A 24611-nucleotide genomic window follows, 5' to 3' on the forward strand; every position below is an offset into this window, starting at 1 on the left:
CTATCTGTGAAGAATGTCATGTCCTGGGCAGATTTTTCACTTAAATATATAAATACTTATTTTATTAATAACCAAAACAAATCTTGTTGACTCTTCTGTTCTCTTTGCAGCTCATTGGATTTGATCACATCTTTTCCACATCCCTGGTCTTTGTACTTATGGTGGTTTGCTTCATAATGGCATCATAATGGCTGTTCTCGTACATTTCATCCTTTGCCAAATAAGCACATAGGAATGGTCTTCAGTTTACAAAGCGTAAACCTATGACTCTCTACATCTATGTTCTTCTTCCTCCTTTTCATAGAGATATGAGAAATATTTGCTTTTCTAACACTATACAGTAGAAGTGACTCTCACAAGGCAAAAACTGTTCTTGCAAAATATTGTAAGTGTTCTCTGTAATTCAACCTTTGGATCTGATCTCCCTCTACCTGATGGAAGGACATGTTCTCAGTCTTGTCTAGGAAGTCATTCAGTCACTTCCACAGCCATGTTGAGTGGCAGGGTTCCTGTTGTCCCAGAATTGGCCTTAGAGCCCACGCCATAAATCATGCGGGTAAGTACCCCTCGCCCACAGTGGTTCTCAACCCTCCCCTGCTCCCACTGGCATTGCAATGGGGAGCTTTGGAGATGCCAATGCTTAGCTTTTCTCCAGAACAATTACTTGGAATCTTTGAGGAGGGGACATGGGTATGGATGTTTTTTAAAGCCCCGCAGTGTTAATTCAGGCAATTCTGGTATATACACAAGGTTGAGAAGCACAGATCTAAAGCAGGCAGCCAAGAACGGGGCTAGATACTGACCTGCAAAGCTTAGCAAGAGGTGGCAATACCAGCCCTACTGTAACCAGTGGCAGCCCGCCATCTATGCCTAGACTTATCAAACTAGGAGGGAGGAGTGACTGGTGCTGCCACAGAGCCCTCTAGAACTCCCACGTGCTCCTCACGCAACAGCCAGTACATGATGCCTGGCCCCCCAGAGGCACACATGGCCAGATGGTGTCAGGACAGCAGTAGCAGCCACAAGAGGATGCATTTCCCTCAGCAGCCAGTAAATTAAAAGAGATAAAATAAACCTGCCACCTCTCCCACAGCAGCATCCTGGAAGAAGAGAAAGAGACAGGTGTCCCAGACCCATCTGGTCCCCCTCCAATCTAAGCAGATGGGGTCTCAGCTCAAACTGTGCTTGGGTCAAAGGGAGATGGTAAAGGTTTAACCCACACATGAAGCCAAACTGGATCAAATATTAATAACCAAAAAAAGACTAGAAAAGATGAAACACGCCCAAGATGTCACTGTGGGATGGGAAAGGGAGAGTCGGCAGCACAGAGCTGGACACTATGATTGAAGGAAAGAATCTTGGTCAAGTTCATCCTGCTCCATGAGTTCACACGGCTTTATAACCCAACTATACTTTAGTGAATGTCTCATTCATGCCAGGCTGAAACACTGTGAGTACAAGATTTTCTCAGGATTTCTCCTTCCTGTCCTCCAGGGGGTGACATCCATGTTCAGTGGGCACGGAGGGAGGTGGGGAGTGGGGAGCCTCTGTCCTTGCATTGGTTTCATCTGAACCCAAGCTTGCAAAGCCTCCTGGCTACGACCACCACACCCCTTTGGAATCCATTAACCCCCTCAGCAAATTTCCAAAGCCTTTGTGTGAACACAAGGAAGATGGAGCGGCTGTCTCAAGTGTGCCTGGTGAGACTCAGGAGCAATCCTGCAGCCCCACTCTGCCTTTGCCACCCCATGCAGCCCCGTGGTGTGCCCCATACGAGGCAGGATGTGGGGTCCTCTTCATGGAGATACTCACATACTCCAGCTCGTCCCTGCGCTTCTCATCCCTCCCCAACTGGGAAAGCATCCTAGTCTGCATGGCAGTGCTTGAGAGAGAAGTGAGAGGAAAAGCTTCCCCTAATCACATATTCTTCCAAATCTGATGTATGCTATACCTGCACCAAAGTTTTTGAACCCAATAGCCAAGAATGTGAAACCTTTGGTGTTTGGTTCCCCCATGAGAGTTTCCCTAGAATAAAGGAGACTCCATTCTAGGAGTCTAGAATGATCATGGATTAAAAAATGAATTGGCCCCACATCCCCATTAATATGGCACCTGCTCACCAGCCCCCCACTGCTCTTGCCTATTAAGACCAGAGAAAAATGTGAAAGAACACCAACAGAAGATGATACCAGAACAGCGGAAATCAATTATGTGCAAGAAATTCAGGGAGATATTATTTATCACAGACATATAAGTGGAAACAAAATACACAAAAAGATGAGTTTGCTGCATGGGAATTTGTGAAAGCTGCTGATAAATACTACTATTTTTTTAAAAGATTTATTTATTTTAGGGGCGCCTGGGTGGTTCAGTCATTAAGCGTCTGCCTTCGGCTCAGGTCATGCTCCCAGGGTCCTGGGATCGAGCCCCGCTTCGGGCTCCCTGCTCAGCGGGAAGCCTGCTTCTCCCTCTGCCACTTCCCCCGCCTTCTGTTCCCTCTCTAGCTGTGTCTCTCTGTGTCAAATAAATAAATAAATAAATAAATAAGTGTCTTTAAAGATTTATTTATTTTAAAGCATGAGAGAGAGAGAGAGAGAGAGAGAATGAGTGGGGAAGGGGCAGAGGGAGAGGGAGAGAATCTCAAGCAGCCCCGATAAGCATGGAGGCCAACACAGGGCTCAATCTACAACCCTGAGATCATGACCTGAGCAGAAATCAAGAGTCCAACACTTAACCAACTGAGCCACCCAGGAGCCCCAATACTACTCTCTATTAGTAGAAGTAACAGAAGTTGATTCTTACTGGATATGTAGAACTTGTCAAGGAGTCTTTTTGTTTCCTGTTCCTGGTTATTGTGAGTAAAGCTGCTACAAACATTCTTATACAAGTCTTTGTGTTTACATGAGCTTTAATTTCTCTAAACAATGTCTTCATAATTTTGCAATATATTGCTTTTTCTGGTGCTATTTTTAGACAAATATAATTTAATAATAAAAAGCAATTTTATAACAAAAATAAATCCCTGACTTTGATTTGAAATAAAATTAATTTGGGGGTGGAGAAACGTATTTTCACCATCTCTGTACTTTTATTATATAAGTTACAGCCGGGCAGGGGTGTCAGGGTGGCTCAGTCAGTTAAGTGCCCTACTCTTGACTTCTGCTCAGGTCCTGATCCTCAGGGTTGTGAGATCGAGCCCCGTGTTGGACTCTGCACTCAGTGGGGAATCTGCTTGTGATTCTCTGTCTCCCTCTCCCTCTGCCCCCCCCACCCCTGCTCATGTTCTCTCTCTCTCTCTCCCTCTCTCTAAAAGAAATGATTTTTTTTTTTAAGTTATAACAGGGCCATCACACTGGCAGGAAGCCTCATGGTCAGGAAGATGCTAGGAGTTACTGGACACTGTGACAAACTGAAAAGTGCACACATACCTTGTTTTAAATGCGCAGCCACTATTCCACTTCAACCAATTCACCATGCAGCCCCCAAATTGCCCAATCTTCTAATTTTTCAAGGGCAGATTTTTTTTGTGCATATACACAATCTCCTAAATTTAAATGTTGACCAATAAGAAGTATTAAGCACTGGTGGGCTAATGCTATCCAGGATTAGGCTGTACAAGATAAAACACAACACAAGCCAGATTTGGCCCAAGACTCATTAGTCTCTAGCTAAGATTTTGGTTCTCAATCTGGCTATGAGCAATGAACTTTTAGCTTTTTAAAAATACAACTTGCCTGGGCCCTATCTCAGATCCGGAATGAGTCCTGGACATCTACATATTGTTTGAAATGCTAGAGTTCATTGTGTCTCACAGTCAGTGTGAAGAAATAGGGAATTAAATTTCAAGTTAACAGTGTTTGGTCACATGTCCAACTTCAGCACTGTATTTAGAACACCCTGTGGCTTTCCCAGGCTAATTCTACCTGTTTCAGAGTTCAAACACTGATGTGCACATCAGTAAATTATAATAATGAAACTGTCACAGGCAGGTTTTCTCATCTCTAATTAACCCAAATGGCATCAAGTTTTGGCTCTTCTGTGTTTGGGGACAGTATAATAGCTGACCTTTGTGGAGGAAACTTGATTCTAAGTAAAAATGTTCATATACGAGTTGATAGGAATTTCTTATTCATAAACATGCTCACCATAGGATAAAAACATCTCCACAAATAAGGGAGAAAAGAAAAGAAGCAGGAGAAGGCAGATCAAAGGAGTTGTTGCATTTTTACAGACAATTTAGCAGGTAACAGGTCTTGTGAGATGAGTACGAAGTCATGGGGACAGTTAAGATTCCTAACCTGGGACTCTTGCCTGTCAGGTGAATATGGGCTTAAAGTAAATAAGGTAGAAAGATGCTGTGATAGGAACCTCTCTCAATTTTTTTCCAATGAGCTCCTGCAAGCCTGAGGCAAATGGGTGTTTATGAAAAATGGAGACAGCTAGTAACAAGATCCTTTCATCATTTGCATTTCAAGCCTCTGATTTTAGTCACGTGGCAAGCAAATGAAGAAAAGTTGGAAATAACCATTAACTAAGGGAAAAATTACAGTAACATTGAGTGAGGGTCTGAAGGTTGCAGGGCAGGTATCAGTTCTTGGCATGGAAACCTGAAAGTCAGGGCCAAAGAGAATGGCCACGGTGAGCACAGATGCCACGGATAGAGACACATCCAGGTTTAAAATCGTCCTCACCTTGGTGGCCTCCGGAATAGAGTACATCACTGGCATTGTTGGGAATGGCTTCATCATGGCCATCCATGGGGCCGAGTGGGACAGAGGCAAAAGACTCCCTGTCAGTGACTGCATTCTGCTGATGCTCAGCTTTTCCAGGCTCTTGCTGCAGATCTGGATGATGCTGGAGAATACTTACAGTCTACTGTTCCGGGTCACTTATAACCAAAACGCAGTGTTTATCCTCTTCAAAGTCGTCATCATGTTTCTGAACTATTTCAACCTCTGGCTTGCTGCCTGGCTCAACATCTTATATTGTCTTAGAATTGCAAACTTTGCTCACCCTTTGTTCTTCTTGATGAAGAGGAAAATCACAGGGCTGCTGCCTTGGCTTCTGGGACTGTCACTATTCATCTCCTTATGCTTCAGCTTTCCGTTCTCTACAAATATCCTCAATGTGTATGTAAATAATTCCATTCCCATCCCCTGCTCCAACACCACGGAGAAGTACTTCTCTGAGACCACCTGGTTCTTCTCTATAACCTGGGGATCTTCATTCCTCTGATCATGTTCATCCTTTCAGCCACCCTGCTGATCATCTCTCTCAAGAGACACACCCTCCACATGGAGAGCAATGCCCCTGGCTCCAGCATGGAGGCTCACATGGGGGCCATCAAAGTTACCAGCCGCTTTCTCGTTCTCTACATTTTCAATGCAGTTGCTCTATTTATTTCCATGTCCAACATCCTCGACGTCAACAGTTCCTGGAATATTGTGTGCAAAATCGTCATGGCTGCTTACCCGGCTGGCCACTCAGTGCTACTGATCTTGGGGAACCCTGGGCTGAGAAGAGCCTGGAAGAGGTTTCAGCACCATGTTCATCTTCACCTGTAAGAGCAGACTCCGTGACTGGAACCCAGAGAACCACCGGACCTGGTTCAACCAGTTCTGCCTTTCCCCATCTAGACCTTTCTCCTCACCCATCTTTTCAGCCCTAATCTTGCTCTGATACTTCTCCTCAGGTAACTGGGCCCTTTCATGAATGGGATGCTGAATTTTTAATGTGAGTTCTAAGCAAAAGTAGTTAAGCAACTCTAAGATGGATCTGTGAAAGTTTCTCCATCTATGCTCATTCATCTCCTGCCCTGAGCCCTCCCTACGTCCTCCTCCCCTGAACCTGAAGGAGAGGATGGCCAGACATCTCTGTTTGCCTGGGATGATCTCAGTTTGTGCCTGTGGTCACTGAGCACCCTTTAATTCTCAAGGATATCTTGGTCTGGATGAAAAATTACATGGTCACCCTACTTAAGACACTCTCCTAACCCACAGGAGGGCTAGTGATGAGCATAGAGGGCAGTCCAAGAGGTAGAAGGGAACCTGGAATACCCACAGGGAAACAGGGATTCTGGAAAGAAAGGCTGGCCGGAAGTACCAAGTGCCACAGAGGTTTCAAGAATGGAGGCCGCATACACTATTAGTGGCGTGACAGGTGGCATTCAGAATGCAGAAGTTTCCAGAGAAGGTGAGGAAAACAGGAGTTTGTAAAGACCAATAATTTCAGGACATTGTCTGAAAAGAAACATGAAGTACAGGGTGGCAGGTGGGATGAGTGGGTGGTCAACTGAAATGCTTCATTTTTCCAAATGGTGGGAGGATGAAGGGAAAAGAGAGGACGGAGGGCTAGAGCGGTGTGCGCGGCCACAGAGAGAAAACAGGCTGAGTCCAGAGTAGAGGGACAGCTATTTTGCTGTGCTCCTGAGTCTGTGGCAATGCAAATGTGTCTGCCTCTGGCGTTGTCAATTCTAGGTCTCCTTGAGGCGACCGGAGCTGCACAGGCAGGTGACCAGGGAGGGGCTGTTTGAAAAGAAGGAAAACGTCACACTCTACTGTCACTCTTCAGAATGACGGCATCCGCGCTGCCTCAAAGGGCTGTGCACAAAATAAGACACCCCACTCCTAGATATCTTGGAACCAGAAAGTTAGGAATTTAGGATTTTCTTGTATTTGGTGTTTTTAAAATCAGAATTACTAAGGAAAATGTGAAAAGAAGGCTTCTGATCATACCAAGGCTCCCAAATGAAAATGTAAGATCAGTAGCAAAGACTAAATGCCGAGCGTCTGGGCTCTCAAGCACATTTTTCCGAGAAAGTCCCTTATATCTGTGAACAGTAAAAAAATCACACACACACACACACACACACACTCACGTACATCTCTTTAAAATTCCAACAGCATGGGATTTATTCAACTAGAAGGGAAAAGATTCATGAAAATACACATTTTTCATATTTTCCTAACTGACATTTATTTCTGTAACTATTTAATGCTGGTTTGGTTGTTATGATAAAACAAATCAGATTCTGAAGTGTCATTCCAGCTCCTAAAGAATAGAGAAATATACTTCTTTCCCAATAATACATGCATACCTATCCCTGAAAAACAGAGAAAAACAGAAAATTGATTTAGAGCCACCAGGTGATTAATATGAACAATGCCAAGATAACAAACTATATACTCCCTCCCCATGCTTATTATGAAGAACTATTGCATCATTGGTTGCAAAAGACAAAAGCAGCAGAGAGCTAACAAGAGCTTCAAGGATGGTGAGGTCAGTACTGTAGTTGTCCTACCTTCAACCAGATAAAGCTCCCTCCAGTTCTCCCTCCCTCCCTCCCTCCCTGCTTGCTTGCTTGCTTGCTTCCTTCCTTCCTTCTTTTCTTTTTCTTTCTTTCTGTACAACCCACTAAATTTCCATAATGGGCCAAAACACCCTATCTTCAAATTGGTCGGCTTTAAACAGAAATCAGAAGTCCTGGGAAGCCTGGCTCAGTTGGTTAAGCATCTGCCTTCAGCTCAGGTCATGATCCCAGGGTGCTGGCACTGAGCCCCACATGGGGCTCCCTACTCAGCGGGGAGTCTGCTTCTCCCTCTCCCCCTGACCCTCCTCCCCCTGCTCATGCTCTCTGTCTCTCTCAGAGGGAGAAGCAGACTCCCCTCTGAGCAGGGAGCCCGATGCGGGACTCGATCCTGGGACTTCAGGATCATGACCTGAGCCAAAGGCAGTCGCTTAACCAACTGAGCCACCCAGGTGCCCCAATAAAATCTTTAAAAAGAAAAAGAAAAGAAATCAGAAGTCCTAAAGGATCTGCTTTGCAAGCTCTACATGACAGCCCTGTGCCCTGAGAGAGGTTTGAAAGCTATGGTGTAAAGAGTTCCTTCACCCACAAAGTTACTTTGGATATTCATCCGCCATGTGGAGCAGCAGGGAGACTTTGGTTGTCACAGGACTCCCATGTGGAAGGCCCAGTACCGGGTGGGGTGTCACAAACCTGGCAGAGTCCAGAAGGAAGACTAGAGTAGCAGCCAAAGCCAATCTAAGAGCTGAGATTTGAGAGGCACGGAATTGTCCCACAATCCTTCACGACCTTTGCCTTCTAAGGCCTCAGTGTCTGCTAATTCCCCTGTGGTTCCTGCTTTTCTGGGAGTGGACTCCACAGGAATTGTCTTGTATTTTTTCTCTCACACATTCTTTACTTTGGGCTGCTAGGGCAGAAACTTCTACTGAACAAGGAAAAAGGAACTACACATTCAATCAAGCAATGTCTTGAGTTGGGGGAGGACAGCAGAAACCAAGAGGAGAAATCTGGAGCAATCACGGCAGAACGGGAAGGGAGGGATGCTGAAAGTCCCATTCGACTCCTGTTTCCCTCTTCCCTCTGGACAGAGGTGGACTCCTTAGAAGAGAGGCGGGAGGAATGGAAATTCCTTACACGCTCAGAAAGGTTGGTTTGTGGGAGAAGGAGGAAGGATAAACAAACTGGGGCGCCAGTCCTTAGCGCTGGAAGGCTGAGGGAGCTCTCAGGACCCCTTCGTCAGACTGGGGACAGGTTGCCTCAGACAGCAGAGGTGAAAGTCAGAGGAAAATGCTCATCTCCATGGCCTTTGAGGAGAGGTAACATGTTATGTGGTTAGCAACTTCTATTGGTGGAAGCAGGACAGAAGCATTTTAGAGCCTGGAACTTGGCCCAGGGCAGGCCGGGGCAGAAAAGAGCAGGGGGCAGCACAAGAGGTGTGGGGTGGACAGCCGGAGCAGAAGCATCGGGAAAGGGAAGGGGTGAAGGTACCGAGTGCTTGGCCAGGCTCAGTTGGGAGAAGCACTCTCCTTACAGCTCCTGCCTGGCCCTTGGGGGTGATCCCTGCAAGAACAGAAGGTCTTCCAAGAGCTTTCCAGAGGGACATTTCTGGGCGGGGCCCTTCACTGTTCGGTGCACTGTACTGCGCAGGTGCTCTATTGTCTCTGAAGCTACCTATCAACCAGCCTCGCTGAGGGGGAGATGGATTTTTTGTGAAGTTTCTTGCTTGTCTCTCATTTGGTTTTCCTTATTTTTTTTTAGCAAAGTGTCTTATAAATGTTCTGTCCTCGCTCAGTTGTGTCAGGAGAAAATAAGAGAAAGGTGATTTTGGAAACAGTTGAAAAGAAAAAGAATCAACAATTCCCTGGGTTGGGTTGGGTTGGGTTGGGTTCAGCTGTGGGAGCAGCCGTGAAGGCGATCCAAGGAAAGAATTCCAAGGTGGACCATTCCTGGGAAAATCTTGCCTTAGGACAGCTGCCCCCTCCCCTCCCGCCATGCAGTTCCTGAAGTCACAGTGACTTCAGTTTGGGTCTGGGCTCTGCTACTTTCTGATGTTTGATGCAGGCATGTTATTGCACCTTTCTGAACCTCAGTGTCTATATCTGTCAAATGGGAATAATGATAATAATACCTCCCTCCTGGGGTTATCCATCTAACCCTAAGAAATGAGTGAGATAAAACACAGCATAAGCTTTCAACAAATAGTAGCTGTTACTATTCTAAAGGGAAGGAATGCAAGGCTGAGAGGCCAGGAGTCTAGAATGAGGATACTTAGAGCAGGCCAGATGTGAAAAGGCCCAGATTGGGCGGGAGGCGCAGAGGGCTTAGGCTGTCCCACAGACTTCAGGGGCAAAACGTGGCGCAATCCACAGCAGCTCATCATCCCGAGCAGGGCGGACAGGGCAGTGCCCTGAAATATTTGGCTCCCGCACACCCTCCTGGCAACATCAGAAAGACATCTAGTATTCCAGGGTTTAACCCCCTGGCAATTTTGAACGTAGCAGGGCACTAGGTCAGGGCTCAGCAAACTTTCTGTCAAGGGCCCACACACAATAAATATTTTAAGCTCTTGGGCCACAGGCAGTCCCGGCCACAAGTCCTCAACCCTTCTGTTGTAGCACATGTAAACAAACAAGTGTGCCGCGCTCTAATAAAACTTTATTTACAGACACTGAAATGTCAATTTCATATTTTTCACACATCATGAAATATCTTTTGATTTTTTTTCAACCATGTAAACATGCAAAAAGCCTTCTTAGCATGTGGGCTCTACAAAAACAGGCGGTGAGTGTGATTTGACCCCCAAGCCACAGTTTGCCATCCCTGTACTTGGTACTTTCTCCAACACAAGGAGGCACCAAAACCCACCACAGAACCCCAGGTACCTTCACTGTAAACCAGACATTCATCACGGCAATTTTGCCATGTTTTGAATGCAGCAACTTTCCGAATATTTCTGCCACTTTCAATTCCTCCAGCTTTGGTCCACCCTTGGTGATCCCTAAACCACAGACTTTTAGTTCTTTGTGAGAAACAATGAGCGCCGTAGTCCCTCTCTCCTACCACTGCCATGCTGTTAAGGACAGACACAGGGCCTCAAAGGAGTTTCTATCTAAAGCTTTAAAAGATATCACCCTGAAGCTGTTCAGCTGGTAACAAGGAGTAAAAATCATTAAAGAGGTTCCTGTAGGGTCCTCGGGAACATTTCTAGCTCTAAAATGATCACACTCCTCCAGACCCTGGTGTGAGACTGGACACCAGGCTGTGGGGCCCAGGGTGGTTCTGACCCAGCAGGGCGATGCTGACATCTTTCTGTCCTTTCTAGCTGGTTTATTAGACGATGATGAGAAATGTCCAGAGTCAGTGTAGTGCCTTCTAGGGAAGAACCTAGACTTTGATGTCATAAATCTAGATTAGAGTCTCCACTCTAGGTGATCTTTGGAAAATCACCAACCCTGTTTTGGCCTCAGTTTCCCCACCTGGAAAACAAAGATGATCATAATATCCACTTCACAGGGTTGTTTTGAGGTTCAAAGGAAACAATATATATGTGCATAATAAACTACAAGCCACCATTAAGAAGGTGAGTGCTTTTATTCATTCAACGAGAGTGTATTGAGAGGGCTGCTCACTGAACGAGATACTGGGCATTCAAAGGTTAACACAACTAAACTGTCAATCTCTAATTTATATATATATACATATATATAAATTTTAAAATAAAATAAAACTGTTGAGGCCCCTGGGTGGTGCAGTCAGTTAAGCCTCCAACTCTTGGTTTTGGCTCAGGTCATGATCTCAGGGTCTTAAGACTGAGCCCTGTATCAGGCTCCACTCTTAGCTCAGAGTCTACTGGGGTTTCTCTCTTCCTCTCCCTCTGCCCCTCCCTGCTCTCTCTCTCTCAAATAAATAAATAAATCTTAAAAAAAGTAAATCCTGATCTTCCTGCTTTATTTCCTTTTGGGATAGAAAAAGGGGAACTCAGGGCAGAATTCTTCTCTCTCAGTCTCACTGGACCAGTTAGGAAAGATCAGGGCCGAGAGAAGAATGTTTCACTGAGCATCATTAGAAATCCTTACCATGGCCAGAGGATGCAAAAGAGAAAAGGGTCCCAATACATCCAGTCCTCCCTAACGGAAGCTGCTGTTTGCATCTCCTGCCTAGAGCCCTCACAGACTGCAGATAAATCTGTGGTTTATTCAAACCAGATGCTGGATAATAAATTATGGCTAGTGGCCCTGAGGGCAGCTAGGACCAAGAGTGACAGAAATGCTTAGCAGGGAGGGGGGTGGCAATTTGATTCTCCGAAGACCGGAGACCTCATAGGACCCTAGTCGGGTTTCCTGTTCATCTTACTTCTCAGTGGAATAGGACCTGACATTCACATTCTATTCATGAATGCACAAAGCAAAATGTGCTTGCCTTTGGATTCAAAGGCCCAGAAAAATGCCTCGAAAACCTCAGTCTAGCCACTTGGAGATTGTGGGTGTGTCTACACCAGCCCCCGCAGTCACCCTCCACTTCCTCCTAGCCTAGGAACAGTGGCAAATCTGCCTGGAGGACTCGACAGGGACAGGGAAGAGGAGCTGGATTTGGTGTCCTTTGCTGAGGTTGGAAATAGGAGGAAACACTTCACTCCTCTCTCCACCCCCTCACTCCCCACCAGCTACCCCCCAACTGCCTGCCCTCACAGTGCATGGATCCCAGATTCCCCACCCAACCTGAGCAGGTCGTGACAGGTGGTGGCATCCGGAAGTAGAAATGGGGGAAGCATGTATTTTCTCTGCACTCATGGAGTGTTGGAGATAGCAACAGGAGTAGATTATGTCAAAGGTAAGCTCTGGCCATAAAGTGATTGAGGTACAAGAAAGGAAAGGCCATATGACTTTTCGGGTCTCTCTGGCTGACATGTGTCTGAGCAGACAGGGCAATGCTCCAGTGAATCAGTGCCTACCCAATTTTGGTGAGTAAACCCCAAAGTCCCAACTGCAAACGCAAGAGACTATACAGCCTGGGATCTCTCCACTCGGCCGGATGCAGCCTCCTGGCAAAAACAAACAAACAAACAAACAAACAAATAAAAACCATCCACAATCATACTGGATCTTTCTATTCCCCAAAACCCTTAGCCAAAGACTTCATTCACAGTGCAGCATAGCCAATGCCAAATGGACTCATTTGCAAGTAGAGTTAAGATTACTTGCTCTGGAGTATATAAGTGTGCTATATGTTTATGTTTTATATTTATATTTTTGACTAATATTTGTTCAGCTTTATGTGAAATTTATTTTAATATAAGAAAATACATAATATTACAAAAATCAAATACTGCAAGGGATTGCTTTAGAACTAATCAAATTATTAAATGATAAAATGCCTTTGCCTTTGCAGTTTACCTTTTCATGAATTACTTATCTAATTAATTTCTGAATCTGTATTCTAACACCTGAAAGTACTAATGCGATTACATTGTTGGCACTGAATAATTGTACGTGATGTAGTTTTGGCTTTGGTTTTGTTTGGTTTGCAAAGGCTGGGTAACTGAAGAATATGTCTGGCAAGTCCTGATCTGAAGAGGTCATCCTAAAACATCCGACTCTATGGCCTGAGTCTCCATACTCTCGGGTCCTCCATGGCCTGGGGCAACAGCTGACTACCACCTGTTTAAAAACTCTCCACCCCTGGCTTCTGAATCTATTCAGCTGCCTGGTCTTCATCTTGCTTCCTTATCTATTGAGTACCCTTTAAACAAAGAACTCACGGTTTGTACACTCCATCTGTTGCCACTGCTAAGGTGACCAACCACTGAAGTTTTAAAACCCAAAATCCCACATCTCATAAAACCCACAGTCTTGGGCAAACCAGAGCAGTTGGTCACCCGAGCACCACCCAAAAGACTGAAGCTATATTCAGATTTCAAGTATTACCTTTCAAAGACGGCTATGATATGCGTTCCAGTCTCTTTCCTTTAGAAGCAGACATGCACAGACTTGAACTTCACACACAAACGTACACATGCATGCGCACATACTACCTGCTCAAAATCCTTCAATGGCTTCCATTACCTATAGACCTTCAGATGGGCATGCAAAGCCCTCCGTACTGCGTCTCAGACCCACCTTTCCTAACAGATTCTGATGCTCTACTATATTCACTGTACTGAATATAATCATTTAAAAAGTCCGATGGTTTGGATTTGGGTTTCTTTTTTTTTAATTATGAAAAATTTCAAACATACAGAAAAGTAGAGAAATAGAACAGTGATCCCTTATGTATCTTAACCTCAGCAACTATCAGCTTTCTGCCAGTATTGTCTATGGTAGGCTTTTGAGTAGGGTTATTATATGATTCAAATATTTCTAGGAGCTTTAGCCTAGATTTTTTGAGTTATAAATTGGGAAGTTACAGCAACTTTGTGTCATTTCCCCTAAATTCCATGGCCATTCTGTGGTTTGATTCCCTTCAAATTGGTATACATGTATTTGTTCTCTGAACTTTCTTTTTATTAAAAAAAAATTTTTTTTTAATTTATTTGTCAGAGAGAGAGAGAGCACAAGCAGGGGGGAAGAGCAGGCAGAGGGAGAAGCAGGCTTCTCGCCGAGCAGGGACCCTGATGTGGGGCTTGATCACAGGACCCCAGGATCATGACCTGAGCCGAAGGCAGACACTTAACTGACTGAGCCACCCAGGTGTCACGTTCTCTGAACTTTCTAATTCTACTTTGCCCTTTCCACAGTGCTTAGGTAGGTCCCACTGTATTTAGCTTAAGTTCCTCTAGAAATGGTTCTGCTCACTCTTCCTGACTCATCTGTCTCTTTGGCCATTTTTTAAGGTAATCTCTATGCCCAATGTGGGGCTCAAACTCAGGACCCCGAGATGAAGAGTGTCATGCTCTACGCAACTGAGCCAGGTGCCCTTCTTTGGCCATGTTTAACATGTGATTTGCAACACAGACCATACAACTGTTTTGCCTTCTTTCCTGATAAAGCGGTTGAGCAACCCTACGTTACTCTTCAATAAGTCTTCATTTTAAGGAGTTCTACATTAATCATAAACTACCTGTTTCTGTTTTAATACCAAGAAAATCAAAAAGAAAAGTCCTAAGATCTCTTTATCCATTTTTCTCCCCAAAACCAGGTTTTAATTACTTTCCAAATCTCTTGCCCAACTTCCCTAAAGAAAGCCTAGGGCTGTCTCTGAATTCTCAGTCCTCCTCACCCAGGGTATGTTGGCAAACCAGTTCTCTGGGAAAGAGTGTGGGGGAGAGAGAGAGAGAGAGAAAGTTGAGAGAGAGAGAGAGAGAGAGAAAGAAAGAAAGAGGGCCTGATGTGTGGAGTATTCTGATTTTCTTTTTTTTTAAAGACTGTATTTATTTATTTGACAGAGAGACACAGCAAGAGAGGGAACACAAGCAGGGGGAGAGGGAGAGGGAGAAGCAGGCCTCCCGCCAAGCAGGGAACCTGATGTGGGGCTCCATCCCAGGACCCTGGGATCATGACCTGAGCTGAAGGCAGACGCTTAACAACTGAGCCACCCAGGATCCCCCTGATTTTAATTGTATAAATACTCCCACCCTGATGGAATTTGAACTACCACCATGATGTCACTGAATGGGAAGTTGGGAAGAGATGCACACCATCCATGCTCTCTATCCGGTAGGAGCCGACTCTGGCACACCACTCCCTCTCCTCTCAGGCAAAATAACAAAAAGACTGAACACATACCAATGCTATAGCCGCGCGGTCTAGATTTCAACATGGTACTAGCTCTGTGGCCTTGGGCAAGTTGCTTAATTCCTCTGAGGCTCAATTTCCTCACTTTTACAATAGGGGTAATAAATACCTCTGTCTCGTGGGTTTTGCTGTAATGTGCACAACTCTTACAATGGTTCCTGACAACCTGTAGGCACTCTAGTATTTCCTGTTATTACCTGGGACTGAAGATCAAATGGTGCCGTGTGGAGTTATTGCCACGAGATGGCATCCTCCTCACTGCCGTAGCGCGATCCCTTTTTACAGAAGTATTTGCAATTCAACATTCAACAAGTCACTGACAGGATCAGATGAATTAACTAACAAGACTTTTCCCCTCTCTTATCTCCTGGCTTAAGCTTCATATTTTCCTTTGAAAAGTCCATTAGGAACCCAGCTATTGACCCTTGTGTGCAGCCACCTCTAAAGCTCGATGCAGAAGCAATTTTCAGTCAAGAGTGTCTAATCTTATTTAGTAATTGCAGGAATCAAAACAAAAGCCACAGTTGTCCTTGTTACAGAGGGGTCAACTCCCTGATCTTTGCTCTCCTCATCTCTCTCCTCTCACTCAAAGGAAGGCAATATGGCTTCAGATGTGACATCCATAATCATCACATTGTTTCCTGACCAATCACTTTGAAAGTGGACATGAATCAGTCTAACAATAGTTCAGTTCTATAAATATTTACTGAGCTACTGGATATGTGAGATACTGTGCTAGGTAATAAGAATATAAAGGTAAATGAGAATCACAGAAGGAAAGAATTTGCCTATCGACAAATCTGGATCTTTCCAGAAATAAAATATTAATTTTTTATGAACTCAACAACTTAGTTTAAAACTTATATAGAAGAATAAAGGTCCTTGAATAACGAATCTCTATCAGATATTAAGGCATACTGCTAAGTTATTGTTAAACTAATATAACAGGAAAATGAGCATAAAATATACTCATTTATACATGGGAACTTAAGATATGATAAAAAGTGAACCATATGTAAGTGGGATTATTTATTAAGAAGTACTGGTGGGGCGCCTGGCTGGCTCTAGTCAGTGGAGCGTGCATTCTTGATCTCGGGGTTGTGGGTTTGAGCCCTATGCTGGGTGTAGAGATCACTTAAAAAAATAAAATCTTTAAAAAAATAAAACTAAATATAATAAAAAGTACTGGGAATGAGGCTCACTGTTTGGAGAAAAATAAAGTTGGATCCCTTCCTCTTACTTTATACAAAGGAAAATCCAAATGGATAAAAGATCCAAATGTGAAAGGTAAGATTATAAAGTTAATAGAAGAAAATAATTTTGTCACTACAGGATAGAGAATGGCTTATTAAACAAGATCCCAGAAGCTCAAAAATTGATTGGATTTCCCTTCAGCGAAAGGTAGGGATGACGGTCAGGCAGAAGGCATTTACAACATCCAAAAGCCACAGGAGACCACTAACGAGCGTGTACAAGGAAAACTGGCGTACACACCCGCACACACATAAATACAAACAGGCAGAGAAAACTCAAGTGGCCAACAGATAGAAGAGGTGTTCATTCCCACTTGTAGCCAGAAATATGTAAATTAAAACAATAATAAGAGGAGCGCCTGGGTGGCTCAGTCCATTAAGTGTTCAACTCTTAATTTCGGCTGATCTCAGAGTCATGAGATTGAGCCCCACGTCGGGCTCCACGCTGGACATGGAGTCTGCTTGAGGATTCTCTCTCTCCCTCTCCCTCTCCCTCTAGCCCTACCTTCCTCCACCCCTGCACACATGTGCTTCCCCCCCAAAAAAAAACCCATAAGATATGATTTCATTTTCATCAGAATAGCCAAAAATTGCCAAGTGTTGGCAAGGATGTGAAGAAAGGAAAACCCTGGTGTTGCTGGCAAGTGTGAGAAATTGTACTACCATTCTGGAGACCAATCTGTCAGTACTGGTGAAATAAAATATGCATATACGCTTTGACTTAGAGATCCACTTGCTCCTGGGGACATCCCCAAGAGAAACTCTAGCATGGGTTCTTGAGGAGACATAGATAAGGTGTTCCTTGCAGCTCTGTTTGTAGAGGTAGCGAGTTGAAGGCAGCCCAAACAAGGAGAATGGGTCAGTAAGGCGTGGCGGATGCTCAAGGCTGAACAGCATGCAGCAGTCAGATGCAGTGCACTAGAAGTACAAACAGCACTGCGGGTATTTCCAAGAGAAAATAGAAGCAGAACAACAACAACAACAAAAGAAGTAAAACAAGATCCATAGCCTGTATCTGGGAGGGTGCAGGACACAGTAGTTCAGAGCAAGGCTGCTGGAGCCACACCACTTGGGTTCAAATCCTGGTCCTGCTGCTTACTGGCTCTGTCGCCTCTGGCAAGTCCCTTAACCTCTCTGTTTAATCAGTGTCTTCATTTGAAAAATGGGAGATCATAATAGCAAGTACTCTATGTGCTTGTGAGGATTAGCTGAGTTAATACAAGCACTTAAACAATGCCTGTGAGCTCATGCTCCCTCAGTGTTACTGTTGCTATTATTATCCATAATAATATGAGAGAGGGATCAAGAGTGGAAAAGAAAAATAAAATTTAAAAAACTACAGCGAGGGGCTCCTGGGTGGTTCAGTCAGCTAAGTGGCGGCCTCTTGGTTTTGGCTCAGGTCATGATCTCACAGTCGTGGGATTGAGCCCCGCATTGGGCTCTGCACTCAGTGTGGAGTCTGCTTCAGATTCTCCCTCCCTCTTTCTCCCTCCAGTTCGTACTCTCACTCTCTCTAAAATAAATAAATAAAATCTTAAAAAAAAAAAAAACTAGGGTAGAAACTTATGTGTATGATAATAGTGAGCTATGTATTGAAGGGAATGTTTAATTCAACTCTCTCTGTACCCGAGGTTAAAACACACACACACACACACATCCCTCCCTCCCTGCACCGGCTTACAATACAGTGGAAGACACTGAAAATGTCAATCGACTGTGATAAGGGCCACGGTAAGAGAATGCATGGGGCAGCAGAGGACCCCAGAAGAGAGACAGGTTAGCCTGCAGCTTCACAAAGGGATTCTGCAGGATAGGAGTGTTGGGAGGCAGGATGATTAAGAGTTTGAGATTTGGGACTTGATGGGATCCCTGGGTGGCTCAGTCGGTTAAGCATCTGCCTTCGGCTCAGGCCATGATCCCAGGGTCCTGGGATCCAGCGCTGCACCAGGCTCTCTGCTCAGCAAGGAGCCAGCTTCTACCTCTGCCTGCCCCTCCCCCTGCTTGTGCATGCTCTCTCTCTCTCTCTCTCTCTCTCTGACAAATAAATAAATAAAATCATAAAATTAAGCTTAAAAAAAAAAAAGATTTGGGACCTGAGGAGTGCCTGCGTGGCTCAGTCAATTAAGTGTCCGACTCTTGATTTCAGGTCAGGACATGACCCCAGGGACATGATCTCAGGATCATAATCTCGAAGTTGTGAGATTGAGCCCCTCATTGGGCGTCGTGCTCGGTGGGGACTCTGCTCAAGATTCTCTCTCTCTCCCTGCCCCCCCAGCTCCCCCCACGCTCTCTCTCTCTCTCTCTCTCTAACTCTCAAAATAAATAAATAAATAAATATTTTTTAAAAAAGAAAAAAGATTTGGGACCTGAGTTAGGATCACAGTTGTGCCTTTTACTATTCTGTGTGATTTTTGGCAAGTTACATTCCCAGAGTAATTATACCTAGAAAACACCCAGGCCCTAAGAATATATTACTAGAACTCAAAGACCCCAGCAAAACCTCTCCATAATCTCAGCTATGACTAAACCTCTCTCAAGTAGTTCATATCTCTTTAAGAACAATTCCCAATCATGTCCATGCCAGTCATGTACAAGTTAATCTAAAGGCCTGAAAATGCATCGGCTCACTGATTTGTTTAGAGTACGTTGTAGAGCAAGCTGTCGTCTTTTTTGTAATTCTCAGCAAAGGAAGGGTGCTAAAGGGCGGGGGGGGATCACCTCAGATCTTGGAAGCAGAAGGGGGTGATGACGAGGCTGGACTTTAAAATCAGGAGGAGGTAGGGATGCCTGGGTGGCTCAGCTGGTTAAGCCGTTAAGCTTCACACTGGGTTTTGGCTCAGGTCATTATCTCAGGGTCTGTGTTCAACCGGACGCCTACTTCTCTCATTCTCCCCCCTCACCCTCGTCCCCTCCCCCTGCTCTCTCTCTCTCTCTCTCAAATAAATAAATAAATAAATCTTTAAAAAAGTCAGGAGTTGGTAATTACCAGTCAGAGCCAGAGGGTCTTTTGAGCGACTGGCCTATGAGCGGCCATCAGCCCACAAGCTATTATTGGCAAGTGCAGCGGCGGCATTGAAAGGAAATCCAGCAGGCATACACTGAATCAGTAGCTACAATGTCATTTTGCCCTGAGAAGGTGGTTCTTGGTCCAAGAAAGGGGCTTGGTCACTGGAGAGTTTACAAATCCCAATTGCAAAACACTTGAGAGGTTTGTTCATTTTTCTCACAGAAGAAACACAAAAACAAAAATACTTGAGTGGCCTGAAATTTGCTTGGGGAATGACCTTGGAAGTAAGAAGAAAAAGGACATCACAGACATTCCTTTAGGCACAACTCCCATGGACAGAGCTGAACAACATGTTCTCCAGCAGCTTGAAACCAAAATCAGGTAAGGGAGAACAGACACACCTCATTCTTTGAAACTGAGAACAATCCCCAGCCCAGGAAGTGGCCACCAAAGTTTAGCGTCAAGGTCACAGAGGCGACTCCAGACCACACAAATTCACTTACCACCTCCACCACTTACAGGCCTTATGATCTTGTGCAAATTTCTGAATCGCTCCATGCCCCCAGTTTCCCCATCAATAGAATGGGAACAAACGTGACAATAGTATGTACCCGAACAGACACTAGGGAATGCAGGTTCCATTTCTTTTTTTTTTTTTTTTTTTAAGATTTTTATTTATTTGAGAGAGAGAGATGGAGAGAGAGCACAGAGGGAGAGTTAGAGGAAGATGCAGACTCCCCGCTGGGCAGAGAGCCCGACGTGGGGCTCAGTCCCAGGACCCAGGGATCATGACCTGAGCAGAAGGCAGACACTTAACCCATGAGCCACCCAGGCGCCCCAACAGGTTCAGTTTCTTAAAAAGTTAAACTTACCATTAGGCCCTGACATTGCACCACAGCTATTTACTCAAGAGAAATGAAAACACATGCCCATACCAAGACTTGTCTGCAAATATTCATAGCAGTATCGGTCATAATGGCCAACAATTGGCAATACCCCAAACGCCCATCAACTGGTGAATGGATAAACAAAATGTGGTACTAGTACATCCATACATGAAATACTATCCAGTAATAAAAAGTAGAACGATATATGCTACAACATGGATGACCTCAAAAACATACAAAGTAAAAGCCAGATGCAAAAAAAAAAACTATACATTATACGATTCCATTTACATGACATTTTCAGAAAAGGCAAATCTATGTGGAGACAGAAAGCAGATCAGTGGTTTCCTGGGACTAGGGGTGGGAGTGGCATTAACTGCAAACTGGTCAAAGGGAACTGTTTGAGGTGATGGAAATATTCCAAGACAGTATCACCAAGACCGTATCATCACGGTGATGGTTGCACAACTCTATATATTTAATAAAAATCATTGAATGGTACACTTATAATGGGTGAATTTTATATACATAAATTATACCTCAACAAAGCTGCTAAAAAACAGCACCTACCTTGTAGGGTTGTTACAATGATAAAATGAGTTAATTTTTTAAAAAGATTTATTTATTTATTTTAGAAAGAGAGAGAGAGCATGAGCAAGAGGGGCAAAGGGAAAGGGAGAGAGAATTTCAAGCGGACTCTGGGCTGAGCGCAGAGTCTGAAGCAGGGCTTGATCTCATGACCCTGAGAACACAACCCTGAGATCGTGACCCTGAGATCATGACCTGAGCCAAAACCAAGAATCAAACACTTAACCAACTGTGCCATCCAGGTGCCCCTAAATGAGTTGTTTTTCATAAAGCACAGTATCTGACATCTAGTAAGCAATGTGTGCTCTACATGTTTTAGCTAAATAATAAAAATCATTATTTGTGGCTATGTAATTCATCACATGAGTCAATTACTGACAGTTCTTACATGATTTCCTACAGCACAGGAGGCGCAACATCTGAGTACTTGAGCAATGGAATTACTGCTCTTCTATAAAACATGTTTTAAAAATCAGGGGGCACCTGGGTGGCTCAGTTGGTTAAGCATCTGCCTTTGGTTCAGGTCATGATCCCAGTATCCTGGGATTAAGCCCCGAGGGGTGCTCCCTGCTCAGCGGGGAATCTGCTTCTCCCTCGCCCTCTGCCCCTCCCCCCACTCGTTCTCACTCACTCTCTCTCCCTCAAATAAATAAATAATCTTTAAAAAAAATTAAAAGCATACTAAACTTGAGGTCACTCAAGTAGAGACTTTGAAACTTGTCACATGACCCGGCCTCTACCTGCCACCTTCCATACTCTGGTTTCTCTTCAGATCGTATAAATCTTTCGCCTTTTACCTGCCACCTTCCCAGGCCACTGCCTTCTTTGCCCAAAAGAACTTCTCTCAGTTCCTCGAGACTCTGAACCACAGCGCTGTCTTTCAAAGCTGCTGCTGGCTCTGGATACAAATCTACCTACACTCCCTTTCCATGGTGTAACTCCTACCTAACCCCTACCTACCTTTCAAGTCTTCATTTAGGGTCACTTTTTCTAGGAAGCTTGTTGATTCTTTCTTGTTGCCCCAACGCCCCCCATCACCACACACACACACACACACACACACACACACACACACACACTTTATATTGAACCAACTTTATGCCTGTTGATTCCCACATCAAAAGATAAATGGTGCTTGTATTCGTCCCCAGGCACTCAGAACAGTATGTGGGACATATGAGGCCTTCAAGAAACACTAGTGCAATGATTCTTAGCCAGGGCTGATTTTGATCCTGCAGACAACATCACCTCAAAAAGTCCTCTCATGCCAATTTTCAGTCACTCCCCACTCCCACTCCCAGCCTCTGGAGAAATCACTGATCCGCTTTCTGTTTTCTCTGAATATGTCATACAAATGGAATTGTATAATATGGAGTTCTTTGCATCTGTTTTCTTTCACTTAGCATATTTTATTGTCACAACTAGGGATGGGGGTACTCCTGGCAGCTAGTGGGTAGAGACCAGGGAGCTGCTAAACATCCTATAAGGTACAGGACAACCCCCACAAGAACGAGCCACTCCAATGTGTCAACAGTGCTGAGGCTGACAACTCCTATACCTGTGGAATGAAAAGTGTAAGATAATGAACAAACGGATCATGTTCTTAGGCTTGAAATTAAGGATTGCTCCCATTGCCCTTTCAGATTCTCAAAAAAGTCACGAAAAATGCAATATCCCTTTCTCTCCATAATGTGAAGTTTGTTTCTCCAATATTATTTCAAAGAACTCCCCAGGATGAAGAACTATCAGAATCATTATTATACAGACCAGTGTGGTACTCTACACAGATCCCCCTTCAGACATGACTTGGAGTGTACCAAGCAGACAGCCCTCAGCTGAAGAGTCACCTCAGCCAAGCTCAGCCCACCTTCCCAGGACAGCCCACGTCCTGCGACTGACTTGTGAGGGGCTGTAGAGGCCGGGCCAGCTCACCCAGCTTTGGCCGCTGTGTGAAGCCATCCCAGCTTCACAATTCCTCGTGGGGTTGGCTGAGAATCAAGCATGAAGCCCAATGCCTCCCTCCACCCCATGCAGTGTCCTTCCTTCCCTCCCCTTCTCGCCCCTCCCTTTCCACGGTGGCAGCCACAACATCAATCCCCAATAAATAAATAAGTAAATAAATCCTCCTCTCTGATCTCCAGGAGACTGCGTCCCAACTGTGACACCAAGAAAAATGGCTCTGGCTTCTAAAATGGATTTTGAAACATGAAGGTTTTTAATGTATAAAAAAATATACCAACTAATATATAGCGACAGAAAGATTAGTGCAGGCTCATCTCTAGTGACAGAAAGCCCCTCAGTGGTTGTTTGGGAACAGAGGGCAGGGATTGCCAAGGGTCTCAAGGTGATTTGCAGCTCTGTTTCCTATCTTGATCATGGTGATGGTTGTACGGGTGCATGCGTATGTCAAAACTTATTAAAAAAAAAAAACTTATTAAAGGGACACTTCAAATATGTGCAGTTTATTGTATGTCAGTTATAATTCAACAAAGCTCTTCCATAAAAAAGAGAAGAAAAAAGATATTGCCAAGGCCTTAAAGAGAGTCTAAGAAATTAGAAAAAAAAGTGTATAATCCCTAATAGAATTATTTTCATTTCCTTTAGTTTTCATCCGTTTGCATATGTGTTTTGGAAGGGTATAATGACAGCACATATTAGCTGTTCTCAGCTGTGACGTTGTCACACTGGTATGAACTGATGAACTGTGAACTGTGAGATGTTCCAACTAAATTTGTTATCAGTTATATTTCAAGTATCCAGTTTGCCAAGGTTGATTTCTTCTAATACAGCATAACGTTTCCAAGATTAGAACCATAATAATGTCAACCTCACTCTCTTGCATTTTGGCATGATTTATTCAGGGACAAAGCTAGCACACAGAATTTCACACACCCCTTGGTAAATCCTTAGGAAAATGTCAGGCCTTGAGAACCGAGATGTAAATACTCTGTTGCATCTTGGCAAACATTGTACCTTAAAACTGTGTCACACGTGCTGCTACGTGGCCTTCATACGTGACATTTTCCTTAAAGCAAAGTAAAATATACAAATGGCAATAAATCAGGCACATAAGTCTCTTTGCAATCCCCTCCCTGTCCTGCCAATACAAGTTCCCAAAGGCATCTTCCCTCCTTCCTTCCTTTTTCTTCCCTCCTGCCTGCCTTTATCCTTTCTTCCTGCCTGTCTTTCTTTCTGGGTAGACAAGACACTCACAGAGGTCGCAAATCAAAGGGTTAAATGTTACATCCAACAAAAATTTTGTCTTGCCCTGCCCCAGTCCCCCAGCTTCCCTCCTCAAAAGCAACCAGTTTTACCAGTATTTTTGTCTCTCCATCCAGGAATATCAACATGTACATATATGTATATGTACACCACACGCTTAGAAAGCATCGCAACCCTTAAAAAAAAGACAGTGAATGATATACACTGTTTGGCATCTTGCTTTTCACTTATTAATACATAGGATATCATGCAATATTTAATATTTAAAGAGCTTCCAAATTCTTTTTAAAGTTGAAAAATATTATAAATCGTGGTATATTGAATTAGTTCCACATTGATGAACATTTAGGTAGTTTCCAATCTTTTGCTATTATAAACAATGTCGTAATAAATAACCCTATCGGACATCATATTGCATGGAGGCAAACATGTTTATAATATAAATTCTTAAAAACAGAATTGCTAGGTCAAAGGGTGTGTGTATTTGCAAACAGAAAGATATTGCTAGACTGCCCCCCTTAGAGGTCGTACCGACAGTTTACACTCCCACCAGTTGCGTAAGACAATGATTTTCCACAAATCCCTGCCAACACCCTGAGTCATCAAACTTTTTGATCT

The 24611-nt window shown here is 44.1% G+C and overlaps 2 protein-coding genes across 2 annotated transcripts in view; one reads left to right on the plus strand and one right to left on the minus strand.

Annotated features, from left to right (window-relative positions):
- Nucleotides 1-24611, minus strand: part of LOC148162552 (uncharacterized) — a 52065-nt gene that overhangs the window by 1380 nt on the left and 26074 nt on the right. The window lies entirely within an intron of this gene.
- Nucleotides 4630-5564, plus strand: LOC114211761 (taste receptor type 2 member 40). Its single transcript, XM_028106438.1, is given in 2 exon segments — nucleotides 4630-5191; nucleotides 5194-5564. Coding segments are annotated over 2 exon segments (933 nt in total).

This window comes from Eumetopias jubatus, unplaced genomic scaffold (assembly GCF_037043125.1).
Source record: "Eumetopias jubatus isolate StellerSeaLion01/CBP00866 unplaced genomic scaffold, mEumJub1_p1.0 scaffold_14, whole genome shotgun sequence".
NCBI lineage: Eukaryota > Metazoa > Chordata > Mammalia > Carnivora > Otariidae > Eumetopias > Eumetopias jubatus.